The sequence below is a fragment of the Botryllus schlosseri genome, chromosome 3 (genome assembly GCF_051294905.1).
Source record: "Botryllus schlosseri isolate E-star chromosome 3, Bs_hap1, whole genome shotgun sequence".
Classification (NCBI taxonomy): domain Eukaryota; kingdom Metazoa; phylum Chordata; class Ascidiacea; order Stolidobranchia; family Styelidae; genus Botryllus; species Botryllus schlosseri.
The window spans coordinates 4197888-4215203 of NC_137238.1; the positions used below are offsets into that span (position 1 = coordinate 4197888).

The 17316-nt window shown below is 37.8% G+C and overlaps 1 protein-coding gene and 1 non-coding gene across 2 annotated transcripts; one reads left to right on the forward strand and one right to left on the reverse strand.

Annotated features, from left to right (window-relative positions):
- Positions 1–904: 904 nt before the first annotated feature.
- LOC145435629 (uncharacterized) lies at positions 905–6852 on the forward strand. The gene is made up of 3 exons (XM_080312924.1): positions 905–1508; positions 5663–6133; positions 6201–6852. Exons 2-3 carry the CDS (start codon positions 5740–5742, stop codon positions 6236–6238), a joined length of 432 nt encoding a protein of 143 aa, XP_080169050.1. The 5' UTR covers positions 905–1508; positions 5663–5739; the 3' UTR covers positions 6239–6852.
- Positions 6853–7803: 951 nt separating this feature from the next.
- On the reverse strand, positions 7804–7876 carry Trnar-ucu (transfer RNA arginine (anticodon UCU)). Its single transcript has one exon. It is a non-coding gene; the product is annotated as a tRNA-Arg (tRNA).
- Positions 7877–17316: the final 9440 nt, after the last annotated feature.

Here is a 17316-nt window from a genome sequence, read left to right on the forward strand (position 1 = left end):
GTCATAATTATAGGTAGAATATTTTCGAATTTAAAAAGATTGATCTGATATCAGATCATTGGAGCAGTACACCCTAATCCGGGTTTCTGGCATACGCATGATCACTAGGCTGTCGATCATGTCATTACCAAACTCAAATTCAATCGGCGTTAGATTTACTTTCGAATATTGGAACAGATCTATAACAACGTGAATATAATGAATACTGTGCTAAAGCTTTGGAAATGTACAATCGTCGAAGAATCCATTGGTGTTACAGCTGTGAAGCGTATGCTACGACTACTCTATACTAGCCACATTTAATTGGCGATAATAACAAGGATAAAGACGCCCAAGATGACGCAGGATGTAACTAATTATACATCAAGAGGGCAACACAATGTCAACGGTTGTCATACCGACCTGCTTAGATATCTAAATAGGTCTAAGCTACGCAACACAAGCAAATACCATTTGATATATTACCATTCCTCATACCAGTTTGATGGTTTGGTGCGTCCGTGGTTGTAGCAAGTCACGGCGTTCCGAGTCACAATAAGTCCTTCTCTGAGAGATCTCTAATCATGAACGGGTCATTTTTTATCATCATAAACAAGTATTGTGACGTAATAGAACTGCGTGGTAACTTTTGAAAGTGATGTAATAGTGAAGTTTGATGAGTAGTTTCAGGCTTCTGGAGTAGTTTTAGAGCGAATTTCCAGTTCTCAAATTAAAAAAAGATACTTGGCAGTTGAATATTGTCGAATATTCGAAATCCAAAATGTCATCGCGGGCCGCACAAAATGGTCTCGCGGGCTGTGTGTTTGAGACCTCTGTTTTAAACAGTGTTTTAAACAAAAGCCTTTTTAAATTATTTTTTCAAACTTTGTATGATTATGCCATAATTGTGTAAATATACGTCTAAAAAACCAGGTAGTATTAGACTACGGACGATTTGCACCCATAAAAGTCGACTTATACGATGTGGGGTGGCTGGAACCTTGGAAATCGTCGTCGGTTCAACAGTCTTAGCATGTAGCGATAGATCATTGGTACGGAACAGGTGTACTGGTGATGATTATCGCAGACCGGTAAAATGCTGAATAAAGGTGTAGTCCTGATTAAATATATTTTTGGTCTGTTTAGGACAGTGGCCGGAAGTCCGTTTCGTCGAAAGATCCATATTTATCCTATATTTTCAATTGTCAATGTCAATCCATTTTGACGTCACAGTTAAATATTCGTGACGTCCTGACTAAGATAATAATCATGTTTTAAACAAGGGCCTTGGTTTAAACATGTTTGTTTTGAATTGATTTTTGTTTTTTAAATGCAATCCTAGTTACGGTACCCTACTGTACAGTCAGTCTACGTCTACGCATGACGTAGGCCGAGTGTATTTCCTGAAGCATTTTAAATTACAGACGACGAAAGCATCGAACACCTGAAAGGCGTCCTTAGTAGCGAACATAACCGGATCGTTTCCATCGAAACTCATGTTAGCAAGCAAGATGATTCCGATGACGCAAGTAGGTGTTTTAAGCCGATTGCACACGCAAGCATACATACGACTAGATTAAGATCCCCTCTATATTTATGTCGTAGGTATATTTCGTATGGATTAAACCTTGTGTTTCTCACCTCATCACCATTGTGCACTGTGAGGAGCATCCCAACTTTAACAACAAGATTCATGGATAGTTATGATAAATGACGTAGGCGCATGAAAGAGGAATTTAATAACACTGGTCAACACATATTTTTAGGCAGATAAAGTAAGAGTGGTTACGGGGGTTCTGAAGCGCACTGATTCCGAATATGATTTTTTGAAATTGGCTCTTGTTTTCGAGATAAACCATGGGACTATTTTGACCAAAATCTTCCATTTTCGCTTTGGCTGGATATAAAATCGGCTCATACGTACTATAAAGTTTAGAAATGATTCTACCTGTTATTTTTACACACAAAAGACTCTTTTAAATCAAAATATAGCAACAACACTATATTTAGGGGTATTAGATTTATCATAGTCATAGACTTTCACGGATATCATGTACATAAATAAATTCCAGTCATGTATATAGTATCTACTCGGATACTCAAATACGGTGGTCATAATTCAATCATTTTACGTCAACCACCAATTGTAAATTTGAACTAATCAGTTAGAATATAATATTATTCATTTATTTTTAAGCACAATTGTTTCTTGTACGATTTTCGCCTGTAGCAATTTAGTGCAGTTTATCGAATGGTTTCAGCAACGGTCTGCCATAATATAATCATCTCATCGGCCCTAATATCTTTCTTTAGTTGTTTTGACGTCTTGGTGTAACCTCTTCCCTTGCTAATCTACAAGATAATGAGGAAATATATTAAGATGAATGAACAGGAAATGAACTTTTATGCTCATGTTTGTTCCAAGTTTTCCATATGCAGATACGAATTTTTGGACCAGCTGTTTGTAGTTGGGTGCTTTGTGATCATCTAAGACGTTTTATCTACTACATTTAGGATAAATGCCATGCAGTGAACTCCTTTATAATACGACATTGGGATCTTTCATCCGTATTGGAATCTGAAATCGATCAAATATACCAGATTTAATCTTCTCGTTTGATAAGGATACTAGGTATACGTACTTTGTTGACTCAGCGGGAAATTATCCATTCACAAGTCAAATGAAATGAGACACATATGAGCTTTTCAAGGAAAAAATTTATAGCATTATACTCCTCTTTAATCTTGGTAGAATGACAAATTGATACAGGAGAATATGTATTTCCATTGTGCAAAAGTAAAATTTGTAGGCTTAACAAACTGCTTTTTTGACAAAGAAATATTTCGCAACACGTCATGTTAATATTGATAGAACGACGTGAGGGTTCTTCATAGTCAATTATCTATTTATGTGCAGCATAAAATTGAAAAGGAAATACTATTTTCTTCCTATCAAGTGAAATATTCAAGGGTAAATATAGTAATTTTTAGCTCTTTTGGAGGTATAAAAATCTTCCGAACAAGAGCCATTCCAGTGAAACTAATGTGATATTCGTGATCATCAACCTCGAAAATCCCAGAAACGGCTCTCAGATGTTGTGCCAAAATTTAATTTTCTATTTTGTTGACCGCTGTAATAATTTAAGTTTAGTGCTAAGCACGCGTTGTTGTCCATAAAGTATTGTAATGTAAACTACTATGCAGTTACTGAGTCGTGTTAATCGATGAGTCTACTGAAATGAACTATTTGCTGCAAAGTCATGCCAATTACCTCATCAGTAACGCTAATAGCACGAGCATCGGATTTTGCTACTTGGGCCGCTATCTTTACAGCCACAGCAAGCTGGTGACGACATCAATAGCCTGTAAAATATCTTATGATGAGTAAATAAAACTGTAACAATGAAGTCACTCAGTTATGCTCGGTGTTTATACATAGGCTGCGTCAGTTTGTACGCGAAAACGATTATAAAATTGAATAGAATAATATCTTCATATCTAAATAAATCCGAATATTTTCTGCTGACACTCGTCAAGGGTAATCGCCTGCAATTAGTAGAGAATTGGGAAAATTGTCGTCCAGCAACAGTCATATGTCGTCAAATATGACGTCAGCGGCATGGAATTCCGATTAACTGAGGCGAAGAGATGGCCCACGCTTAATGTACTACTGGCGTCCAGCATTTCCGGGATAACATGTGGAGTGGTGTGCAAGACTTTAAAATCCTTACAAGGCCATTTCTGTACTTTCCTTGTCCAGCGGCATATAGGGTACACATTGTGCACTCATTGTATGTATATGGACCAGTGTTGGGATGACTCGAGGTAACACTTTCATATGACATGACATGACTTGACTAGAGTCATTTTGCAAAATTTACTTAACTTCACTCGATGAATAACTCAAAAATACGGAAGTATTCGTGACTGGGGGCAAAATTTACGAGTCAATTTTAAGTTATATCTCGCGAACCGCATTCAATATATGAATCCATTCGCGGGGAACCCTATGTAAAATTGGGATAATAAGCGAAAAATTACTATTGGTATTTGAATATGTAGTGACCGACGACATGGAAATAATATCTATATAAATAAACATTTAGAAAGACGTATTCGTCACGCACACGCAGAAATGCTAATAAAATACTTTAGTAACTGTACACTGTACAGCTACATGCTACAGACCTAGAGTCAGTTATTATCAGCCAAAATATAGGACCTAATACGAAGCTTCGTTGAAAGTTGAAACAAATAGACATGCTACAATAGCCTATACGCAATACCCATCTACTCATCCGTGAGAATATTAACGCACAAACTGTATTTGTTCGATGTAAATCATACAAGAGAGTTGGTAAAGATGAGCACTGCGCAACGTAAGCATTGGGCCGTCAAAGAAACAAAGACACATTGCTATTTAGATTAATCTTCTACTACTACTACGACCACGTGAGCTGCGATTGCTCAGTTTGCGGTTAATTTATTTGTGATCTAGCAATCGAGGATCAATGAAACGTAACATCAGTGAATGAATGGTTGCTCTCACATGTGACATCGGCATTTCTCGCACCATTCGAACATACACAAACTACAGTGATTTATTCGACACCGTTTACTTGGTGACTTGAAATTGACTCGTAAATTTTGCTCCGAGTCACGAGTCACAGCACATTTTTGAAGCTCCGAGTCAAGTCAATAAAGCCATACGAAAAAGTTGACTCGAGTGATCCCAACACTGCTAACTCGCGAGCAGCGTGAAGAAAAATTTCAAGTTGCGTTAATCATCACATTTTTTGAATATATGAACATAAACATAAAAGTACAACTAAACTTTCACTAATTCTACAATTTTTCAACTAGCTTTTTGGCCCTACTTTACATTACTTCCGTGGCCCACCCTTTGAGAACCCCTGGTGTAAGCGGTGTCATAAAAAGTCCAGAAGAGGCCGCGCTACAAGTAGACAGCTATAATGAATAAAAAAAATAGGTAATATCGGCCTCGTAACTGACCATTAAGGGTGTTCAAAAATGACTCTCTTTTAATTGTACTGGCTACTTGATAACATTGTGAGGTTACCCGATTTAAGTCTACACACCAGATTTGGTCCAATTCCGACCAGTAGCCGCATAGCTACAGGAGAAAGAAAGTTTCTATTTATCATATAAAAACTATTTAACAAAAATTCAAAATTTTCTTTTCACTCCATGGAAGTGTTAAGTAATCTATGGAAACGTTGTTCACTAAATTTGACTCAAATCCAACCAGTGGAAGTGGAGTTATTGCTGCCGGAAAATTCGCATTTTAATATAGTAGTATTTACGGTGGGCATACCTACAATAAATATATAATTGAAGAATGGGCCACCGTAAATACGGTATTATTCATGTCAGAATTTTTGTACGGCAATAACTTCGCTTTCACTGGATGGAATGGAGTCAAATTTGGTCTCTAGGCTTAAATTAGGTAACCTAAGAAGTAGGTAGTACAATTTGAGAAAAGAGAATACATTTTTGAACACCCATTGACCAAAAAAACGGGTGCATTATCATATGTATGATTTGAGTGAGTGTCATGACATCCGCGGAATCCACGAGACTGGCTCTTGGAACCCCTAGTGTTCCATGGAACGCCGGTCCAGAACCACCGCTTTAAAGGTCAACGACACTCTTGTGTTTTCAGAGTGTAACAATTCCATCTTCAAATTTCCGAATGAAAACCATTTGGATTACGTCCAGTACAGCGGCACGCTACAGAGTATGGCGTCGTTTTCCACGTGTTTCTGGATAAGTTCAGTGAACGAAAGCAAACCGGCCAAGGGCTCAATTATAAGTTACTGTGCATTCGGTTCAGCATATTGTAATACGTTCGGAATAGAAGTGTATGGAAACGAACTGAGGTACTGGAATGAGAAGACGTTGAACTGGGATGCGTATCCCATGCGTCGCATGATTACTTATCAGACACATATCTGTCTACTCGTAAAACATTCTGCATTGCAAATCTACATCAACGCTACCATGATCGACGGCAGACTCGGAGCTGCATCACCAATACCAGGTGGTGGCGTGCTGATTTTCGGGCAGAATCAAGATCACGATTACGTTGGTGTTCGGCCTGGTAAACCGGATCATTTTGACCAAGGTTTCTACGGTATAATGGAAGGTTTACGTATCTGGAATAAAGCTCTCAGTGCATCTGAAATACATCGTATGTATAGGTGCGATGGAAGCAGTTGTGAGGATGACGCAATCGTGATTGTTAACCAATCGAACACATGCTTGCAAGGTCAGGTGATTGCAAACTGCAGTGTACCTTGTTAGGCGGTGTAAACTATATATGTCATCTATAAAATCAGTATATTTAGTTTGATGCGAAAACTTTTATTATAATGCGATTTCATCTGTTTGTGATATTGTCCTCAGTTATAGATCGTATACTCGGTCTTTATAATTGGTTGGCGACTAATTCAGTAGTTCCCAACCGGGAACCGGGAAATTTTTAGGGAGGAATTTGGCTATAGGTTTGTATCAGAAGATACAGCACTGGGTTCACAAGGTTTTTAGATTTTTAGGGTAGAACTGCTAAGTGTGAAACTAATTCTTTGCAATTGTATGTTTCCATGGCGGATTTTAATCTAGGTGTACATTATGTTTAAATGCCTTCCATAGATATTACACCCCCTGATAAAGTGAGACTTGCGAGACAATTTCGTTGGGCCCGTGACAGCCTCTCGACATAAATTCTACAAAGCAGAAAAAAGTTGAGCCGGATTCAGCACAACGCTCCTGGTGAAAATGTTTACTTTTTTAAGCCAACATATGAGCTAACGTGAAAAACATACCAAATACATCGATTCAACTCAAACTATAGCAAGCGGACTCGTTTATTTAGTTTTCGTCGAGAAAGGTTGGGAACCACTGGACTAATTTATCGTTGGAAATAAATTGATGTATTTCTATTCATACGCTACCCTATTAGGTACATAGCTACCCTATTAGGTACATAATTACTTTATTTCGGAAGTTGTTGGTTATTAGAGTAAAGACTGCTAAGCATATGTCGATCGTGATGTCTAATTACACCGGAAATATGTTCAGAGTGCGCCGTGTATGTTACTGCATCACCAAGCCAGAAGAAACAGGATATCCTGACATGTTAGGCTTCGATCAGCTGTTCCGAGCCTTCGGCTAACCCTAAATTATTGATGACTCACAACACAAGAGAAACTCCCCCATAACACACATCTAATACATTACTATAGAATACTAGTGCACAAACTGAACTGTGCACCAACAAAACAACAAACGTAAGTGCACGTAACTATAGGTGAAATGACATCAGAAAATGTTAGAGTACAATTGGAAGTTGTAGCAAACATTACTTGAGTAACTGAATCAGTCAGCACTCATCAACCACATCTAAGCTACTCTGAGTAAAGTGTTATCGAATAATAATTCAAAACTTTGATCCATAGTCAACAGCGTAAGATCAGCGATTTCCAGGTATGCACGAAGAAGATGATGATGAATAGCCAGGGCTCTTTTCCAGTTGAACAGTGTGTCTTAACCTTTCTTCTTCTCTGGGGGGTTGTGTGCAGGGTTGTAACCAAGTCACAAGGCTCCGAGTCACAAGTCAATCTCACTTTCGTAGTTTTAGGTCGAGTCAAATCAAGTCATTTTCAATTCACCATCGATTCAAAGTCAGCGAGCAGAGGGTCGAGTCCAAGTCATGTATAAACACATTTGTTTCGTACGCACCGTCAGCATGGCGATCTCATTACCGACTCCTCCATATTAGAACCATTGCAAAATTATTTGGATCATCTCCGCCGGGATTCGAACCCGGAACCTCTGGATTAGAAGTCCAGCGCGCTATCCATTTCGCTACGGAGACCCACGATGGAGCGAATAAATCGAAATTTTATAACATCAAGTTCAGACTAGCAGGGCGTGGTATGACCAGGGCCGTAACTGCCGCACCCCAAGCCCCCCAATTGGGGGGACCCGAGCTCGAAGGGGGCCCAAAAATATTTCGTGAATTCGCACAAATTATAGAGTATTTTTTGAAAATTTAAGCAACTTTATCAAAATTTTTTCGCGCTGCGCGCGATTTCAAGTTGCCAAGTATCTTGAATATTGGTTGCTCTTCCCACAAGAAAAAATACGCAAGATTTATAGAAATGGGCATAGCAGCGTTGGCCATTACCTCGCCACGACGCACCAAGACATATAAAGTTTTAGGTCATGTAACATGCGACTGCAAAAAGTGTGCCAGAACGATCGGCAGCGGCCGAAAATTATGCTGACCGAAAACTTCGTTATATATACAAAACACATGGGGGTTTAATAGTCCATTGGCATCTAAATGACTGGCACCTAAATGTTCCTGTCTTGGCAATCTGAACCTCACAAGACAAATGCCACCCCGCAGGGAAAAATTATATGCCAGTGAAGAAATACCTATTTGAAATCGTGTGATCTTTTAGTTTAGTACGTTTGGGCGATTGTATATTTTTGATATAACAGACAGGAGGTCACGAAATAACATCATGTAACGAAGTCATAGCAATGGGTTCACCTGCCCGAAGATGTTTAATTATTATTTACGGGCTCTACATTTTCCAAGACAACACGTGACTCAGCTCTACCGGAAAATCTGATTACGTGAGCAACTGAGCATAGAGGACAAGAAATTGATAGCAATATATATGCTCCCGATCTTATTGAACGATTTTATCATGAATTATAAAAATTTTTCGCGCTTTGCGCGTTTACGCGCTAAAAACTGACTCAAGAAAGTGACACCCAATATACGCTGTAAGCAGTGGTAAACAACGGACAGGGTGAGGGGGGTCTGTGGGGCGAAGCCCCCCCAGAAGTTAGGTTTATCAATTTATGGGGGGCCCAGGACCAACGTTTTTGGGGAGGGCCTGACGAAGTGCTGTTATGGCCCTGGGTATGACATGGCATGGAATGGGGAATTTCCATACTCCCAACCCGCCCAAATCGTTCCATATCATACTTCACGATTTTCCATATCTTAGCAACATTCTCCCATTCTATATTTGATACTTTTTCCATACTTTCGAAACTTTCCCAACCTCTCAAGCGATATTCTATTTCTGATGCATGGAAATGTTCCGGCGTTAATATTATAATTAATTAGGATGAAATGATCCATTTAAACAGCCGTGATGCGCCATCTCCAGTTATTTTGTATCATATGTGGTCAGCGATGCAGGTTGTCTTATCACGGAGGACAGAACGTAAATTATAGATAGCATACACAATGGATTATTTGAAAATCGCAACAGAATCTCATGAAATGTAGGTCTAGTGTAGTAACATTTTTCTAGCAGTAGCATCATCTACATAATACATAAAACAAAGGTATTTTAAAGTTAGAAGAGTTGCTCCCAATCTTTTTTTCTTCATTCACCACAGCCTGAAATCTTTATTTCTAACCTATAAAATTGCTCCCCCATTAAAATTTTGGAAGAAGTAGCTTTGTCAAGACTTGCTATTGGCGACAGTTAAGACCCTCATACTTGAACAGCAAGTAATACAATTAATGAGCACGGAACTACTAACCAACCGTTCATGCAGTGTTGCGCCCCCGTAAAATGTATTAATTAAGCCGACAGAAAATAGGAAGGACTTTAAATGTTTTGAAATGCAGCGAGGTAGCATCAGTTTACATGGTTAAATGCCGAATATTATCTTATTGTAACGAACCAGGAGATACTCAATCACACCATTTCGCACACAAATGAATAGTAACCTATATTCGAAAGATCGAGCACCGCTGTCCAGTCGATTCTCCCAAATGGAGATTCTGATAATACGTAATGGTGAATTGCAAATGAGCTGAGAAATATTAGAGATGCCATTGGCATTTCATAAAGACATTTAATAGATGAGGTTAGCAATATGAAGAATTTATTTTTGAATGTGTCTATTCCCAACCAGAAACCCCTAAATTCCCCAGCGGTGGAAACCACTGCATTGGAATGTATCTTAGCATATAATTTCACATCGTTACAATCATTTTGCGACATCGGATCTCATGAGTAGTGAGGTTTGGTCAAATATACGCAGACCAATCCCAGAAGGCCACGTCGCCTTAATTGCCACGCCTACATTGCCACATCATCCGCCCATTGCCGCACCTATAGCACGCCTATTGCCACATCATCCACCCATTGCTATATCATCGCTGCATTGATTTCCGCATCTTGATACTTTTCTCAGATATTGTATTATGTGTATTTAGGACTAATATCATCCGTCCATATTTTTTAAACTTGATTTTATGTGTACAAGTTACGGTTTCTGCAGTTTCCACATTTTACGACTTAAGATTGCTGCGTCAAAACTTACCTTGGCTAGAATCGACAGATTTTCTATTATGTGTATTTAGGACTATGTATTTAAATTCCTATTCAGATTATACATAAATGCGAAAACTATGATGTCTATGTAAGGTTATATTCTCCGGATAATATTATTAATATCAAAATTCTACACATCATCACTAATTACTTAATATAAAATGTGATTTTGAGCGCTGCGACTTGATAATATGAACCCCTACGCTTCTGATGCATGATTTTTTGTGATAAGGACCTAGGTAACATTCAGAGTCTGCAACGATTGTTTGGATATACATTATAGCAATACCCCACTAAACTATAGGCGGTTATATTACTCTATTGCTCAGAGATAACTCATCCGTCCATATTTTTAAACTTGATTTTATGTATACAAGTTACTGTCTCTGCAGCCTCCACATTTTACGACTTATTTTCATTAGACGCAGGCAAGCGATTCTCCAGTTCGGAGCTACGGAAACAAATCACTCGCATGTGCGCGTTCCGAATAGTCTTGTAGAATTTTCTAAAGTCGTAACAGCTTAGTAGCATATACGCGAATCCCAAGGTGAAAATAATCGAATGAACTATAGCCGTAGGCGTGCGATTCGCAGGGCTTTATTTATACAAACTCTATCGATGCCTGTACGCGAACCCCAGCGTTAAAACGATTAGGTCTAATTAACACGTTCCGAAGCCGAAAATTTAGTCAACATCATTGAGATAGCCATGATTTGAAGATGGTGATCGAGTGTGACAATAGCACTCGCCAAGGTTAGACAAACATAACCTTAAACTACTCTCTACTTCACAAAATATAAAGTTATAAAAGTAAGCAGATTTTGTCGATATTGCTTTGTGATGATTTTGATGTTGTTCCATACCGATTGGGAAGATAGGACTCCTAATTCCTTAACTAACTACATAATCCCTAGTAACGTAGTCAGACGCATAACGGAATTTACGCAAATCGATATTGCTCTGCGATAATTTTGACCACTATGTTTTGATAATAACTTGCTTCCGAGAAATAGATAACATTCATTATACGTTAGATGATACTTTTCCTTTATATTCTATTATGTGTATTTAGGGCTAATGCGACATCACTATGTTGGCGACAGACCTGATTTGAACACGCTAATTTTGCAAATTAAACTTATCACCCAACACGAACACTCAATGAAGAGCACCCCGGAGCACCCACATAAATGCTCCACAATTTGTGACGTATAATATACTGAGCATATAATAAGCTGACAAAACTGATACTTGAGTACTCCGAAATGTACAAGTACTTTACCTTTACACGACGTTTTTGTAAAATGAATACTAATGGTACGCGAATGATCATAGACTAAGCTTGCTTTCAGAGTTGGAAACTAAATGCATATGAAAATTTAACTATGTTTTCCCCTCACGCATCAGATGTAGGCCTACTCAAGTGTTTATGAGGCGGCGAATAGTTCGAAGGTTGTTGGTATGCAAGGACGTCACATAGAATTGTGGAGTTTTCTGTAAACTATATTCCAGTGATCTATTTTCAATCACTATACTTTTATTAATCTAAACTAAGTACTGTTAGTAGGCAAATCCTAGAAAAGTATCCTCTGATAAAAGCAGGAGTAATTCGTTATCTCTGAAATAAATAGATAGCGCGCCATATGAGCGGTGTTACGATGACTGACAAATACTTTGAATTAATGCATAGAAGTAGCGATTTCGAACTACGTAAAAAGTTAGTCGAGCTCACGCATTTTCCATTAAGTTTCGAAGATGCGTTTTATAATTGCTCTAGGTGTGAAATAGACATCGCACTCCTGCGGGGAAACAACATGAATTCAGTCTTCACACCGCAGAAACACAGCCGCTTGGTTAACATCACAAACCGCAATTGAACTCAAGATTGCCATACATGGAATCGCTGTTAACGATGTCTGACTGCGGCGTTTCGACGAGTAACGAATTCTCGTATTTAGTATTGATTGTGACACATAGTCAAAACAGCGACAGTTTTCACAACCCGGTACATACATTGAACCAACTGATGTAAGGTGAAACATTACGTTCGCAGCAAAAAAAAAAAAGTTTGCAGGGTATGACCACCACCAACATATAGAGTAGTGAGTGAGTAATTAAACTACATACCCTGATTTTACTATATTCCGAGATCCGGATCACGATTCAAGTCTACCTGAGAATCCGAACTACCCTGTGAAGTTGATATATCAAGTTGTGAACCGTGAAAGGGTTGTAATCTCGGTGAAATAGTGTGCGACACATTTTTCCATAAGTCGAATGCATGTCGGTTCATACTAAGACCATTAGGAATTTGCACAATGACAGGTTATTGAAACCGATGCCAAAACTCAGTATAATAGACTGATATTGACCGCGTGTATGTTTGACATATATGCAGCATCTTGGATCGGCGGTGGAGCACTGAATGGCACTGCAGAAGTCATCTACTCTCCTAAGCTTGGACTGATCTGGGCTATTGCGCCACTGTGTTACGGGTTTAGTGTTCAAGTACTTTATCTTTACACGACGTTTTTTGTAAAATGAATACTAATTTTATTGAAAAAATAAAAAATAAAAAAGAGCGAAAAATTACATTATATCCCGGAACGCAACAAGAAAAATCGTATGAATTTGTAAACTACTTGTTCATGACATAATAATAATTCTACGTATACTTTTTCACATTTTATAACACTTTAAGTAATACTTAACAGTTTCAGTTTTAAATAAAATACGGAATATAAACTAATCGAAAAATTCGGTAACCAATTTCGCGTAGGCTATGCATGCATACAAATGAGGAAAGTTACATCAACGCGTGTTAAAGTAGCTGTATCGAGTTATCGAATGATTTTCTCCTTACATCAAAACAACTAGAATGTATAACTAAATTAAAAAACGTATCTAAATGAGCTCCAGGGCATTGTGATTATGCTGCATACCAAATTTCATCACACATTTCATGATGGAACAACTTTAAAACTAACGCAGTTCTATAGCAACTTTTGCCTAAATCTGTTTTCGGTAGCGTGTACATATACATAGTCAGATTTAATAACAGAATTATCATGCTAATATGTGACTCCTCACCTTGAAACTTGGTACGTAGTTGTAGGACATTGTGATTATGCAGCATACCAAATTTCCTCACGCATTTCATAATGGAACAACTTTAAAACTAACGCGGTTCTACATCGACTTTTTGCGTACATCTGTTTTGCGTGGGGGGCGTATAGCACGTACCTATACATAGTCAACTTTAACAACGGAATTACCATGCTTAACATTGAATCCCAACTCGAAACTTGATACGTAGTTGTAGGACATTATGGTAATGCACCATGCTAAATTTCATCACACATCTAATGATGGAACACCTTTAAAACTAACGCAGTCGAATACCGACTTTTACGCATATCTGTTTTGCGTGAACATAGCATATACCTATACATAGTCAATTTTAATAGCAGAATTACCGTGTTAAACATTGAATTCCCACCTTGAAAGTGGGTACGCGGTTATAGGAGATTATAACAATGCACCATACCAAATCCCATCACACATTTCATGATGGAACAACTTTAAAACTAACGCGGCTCTACATCGACTTTTTGCGTACATCTGTTTTGTGGGAGCGTATAGCACGTAGCCTACCCATACATAGCCAACTTTAATAACGGAATTACCATGCTTAACATTGAATCCCAACTCGAAACTTGATACGTAGTTATAGAACATTATGGCAATTCACCATGCTAAATTTCATCACACATCTAATGATGGAACACCTTTGAAACTATCGCAGTCGAATACCAACTTTTACGCATATCTGTTTTCCGTGAACATAGCATATACCCATACATAGTCAATTTTAATAACAGAATTAGCATGCTAAACATTAAATTCTCACCTTGAACGTTGAAACGCGGTTGTGGGACATAATAACAATGCACCATACCAAATTTCGTCAGACATTTCATGATGTAACACCTTTAAAACCAACGCAGTTCTATACAGACTTTTGGCTAAATCTGTTTTTCCGTAGCGTAGCACGTACCTATACATAGTCAACTTTAATAACGGATTTAGCATGTTAATAATCGACTTAGTTTTAAATAAAATACGGAATATAAACTAATCGAAAAATTCGGTAACCAATTTCGCGTAGGCTATGCATGCATACAAATGAGGAAAGTTACATCAACGCGTGTTAAAGTAGCTGTATCGAGTTATCGAATGATTTTCTCCTTACATCAAAACAACTAGAATGTATAACTAAATTAAAAAACGTATCTAAATGAGCTCCAGGGCATTGTGATTATGCTGCATGCCAAATTTCATCACACATTTCATGATGGAACAACTTTAAAACTAACGCAGTTCTATAGCAACTTTTGCCTAAATCTGTTTTCGGTAGCGTGTACATATACATAGTCAGATTTAATAACAGAATTATCATGCTAATATGTGACTCCTCACCTTGAAACTTGGTACGTAGTTGTAGGACATTGTGATTATGCAGCATACCAAATTTCTTCACGCATTTCATAATGGAACAACTTTAAAACTAACGCGGTTCTACATCGACTTTTTGCGTACATCTGTTTTGCGTGGGGGCGTATAGCACGTACCTATACATAGTCAACTTTAACAACGGAATTACCATGCTTAACATTGAATCCCAACTCGAAACTTGATACGTAGTTGTAGGACATTCTGGCAATGCACCATGCTAAATTTCATCACACATCTAATGATGGAACACCTTTAAAACTAACGCAGTCGAATACCGACTTTTACGCATATCTGTTTTGCGTGAACATAGCATATACCTATACATAGTCAATTTTAATAGCAGAATTACCGTGTTAAACATTGAATTCCCACCTTGAAAGTTGGTACGCGGTTATAGGAGATTATAACAATGCACCATACCAAATCCCATCACACATTTCATGATGGAACAACTTTATAACTAACGCGGCTCTACATCGACTTTTTGCGTACATCTGTTTTGTGGGAGCGTATAGCACGTAGCCTACCCATACATAACCATCTTTAATAACGGAATTACCATGCTTAACATTGAATCCCAACTCGATACTTGATACGTAGTTATAGGACATTATGGCAATTCACCATGCTAAATTTCATCACACATCTAATGATGGAACACCTTTGAAACTATCGCAGTCGAATACCAACTTTTACGCATATCTGTTTTTCGTGAACATAGCATATACCCATACATAGTCAATTTTAATAACAGAATTAGCATGCTAAACATTAAATTCTCACCTTGAACGTTGATACGTGGTTGTAGGACATAATAACAATGCACCATACCAAATTTCATCAGACATTTCATGATGTAACACCTTTAAAACCAACGCAGTTCTATACAGACTTTTGGCTAAATCTGTTTTTCCGTAGCGTAGCACGTACCTATACATAGTCAACTTTAATAACGGATTTAGCATGTTAATAATCGACTCCCCACCTTGAAACTCGGTACGCAGTTGTAAGACATTATGACAATGCACCATGTCAAATTTTGTTACGCATTTCATGATTGAACAACTTTAAAACTAACGCAGTTCCATACCGACTTTTGCGAGTGCGTAGCACGTACCTATAAGCATACTCAACTTTCATAGCGGAATTACCGAGCTAAACATTGAATGCGCAACTTGAAGATTGGTTCACAGGTGTAGGGCAGTATGACAATGGAACACATCAAATTTCATCACACATTTCATGATGGAACACCTTTAAAACTAACGCAGTTCTATACCAACTTCGCGTGAATCTGTTTGCGGGAGCGTAGCACGTACCTATGCGTGATCAACTTTAGTGATGGAATTACATATGTAATTAAGTTTCAACACTTTTACAATGATTCGTCTTGCTTCCTATAACACCCCACTCGAGAAAATGCGTCGTAGGATATAGATGAAACTAGCACCACTCATCAAGACCGCTGAAAACAGTACATTTCAACATTTAGTAGCAGTAAATTTCTAGTAAAGTACAAGACGTGATGATTTCCGAGTGAGTTAAAAAGTAAGTATTGCAGGTATAGTTTACCTGAAAACCGAATACTCTGAAATAGAAGTAGATGCAGTGTAAATAGTTAATCACTTGATTAAGTTTAGTGCAAGCAGATAAAACCTATACTTGAGTAGTACAAAATGCACGAGTACTTCGCTATCGCCTCCCTCCACGTAATAAGTGTCTACGGTTTAAGACTGCTTTTACCGATACTCGTCGGTTTCAGTTTTAGATAGAATTCGGAAACCAAATAATTTCATAAACATAAGCTAATTTAATGAATTTACTCGAATGTACTATGCCGCGCTGATAAGATTAATTATAATATACTTATCATGTTACAGCGATTTTTCTAGCGTAGAAATCTTTAAAATGTAGTAAGCAGACCAAATGAAGATATTCGTTGAGCTGAATAAACATAAAAAATACTCTAGACTACTTTATCGGTACTTTACAGTTACAGTTTTAGATAAAATTTGTCCCTTTCACCTATAATTACAACTCCTCGCTATCTAAACATGTTTAGAATATATTATTTGCGATGATACGAACCCGTGAAGTACTCAAGTTGCTTTTCGTAGGATATAGATGAAACTGACAACACTCACCAAGACCAGTGATCCACTGAAAAAAGTACATTGTAGCAGTAAAGTCCTACTAAAGTACAAGAAGTAATGATATCCCAGTTAGTTAAAAAGTAAGTATTGAGGTATAGTTTGCTCGAAAAAGCGAAAAACTCTGAAATAGAAGTAGATGCAGTGTAAATAGGTAATCACTTCATTAAGTATAGCGCAAGCAGGCCAAACCTATACTTAAGTACTGCAAATGTACAAGTACTTCGCTATGTTCTCCCTCCACGTAAAAAGTGACTAGGTTTTAGAGTACTTTATCG

Excerpts from the sequence above, each read along its gene's own strand:
- LOC145435629 (XM_080312924.1), top strand. The coding sequence starts at position 5,740 with ATGGCGTCGTTTTCCACGTGTTTCTGGATAAGTTCAGTGAACGAAAGC. Across the intron at positions 6,134-6,200 it reads TTTTGACCAAGGTTTCTACG|GTGCGATGGAAGCAGTTGTG; the intron begins GTATAATGGAAG and ends TCGTATGTATAG.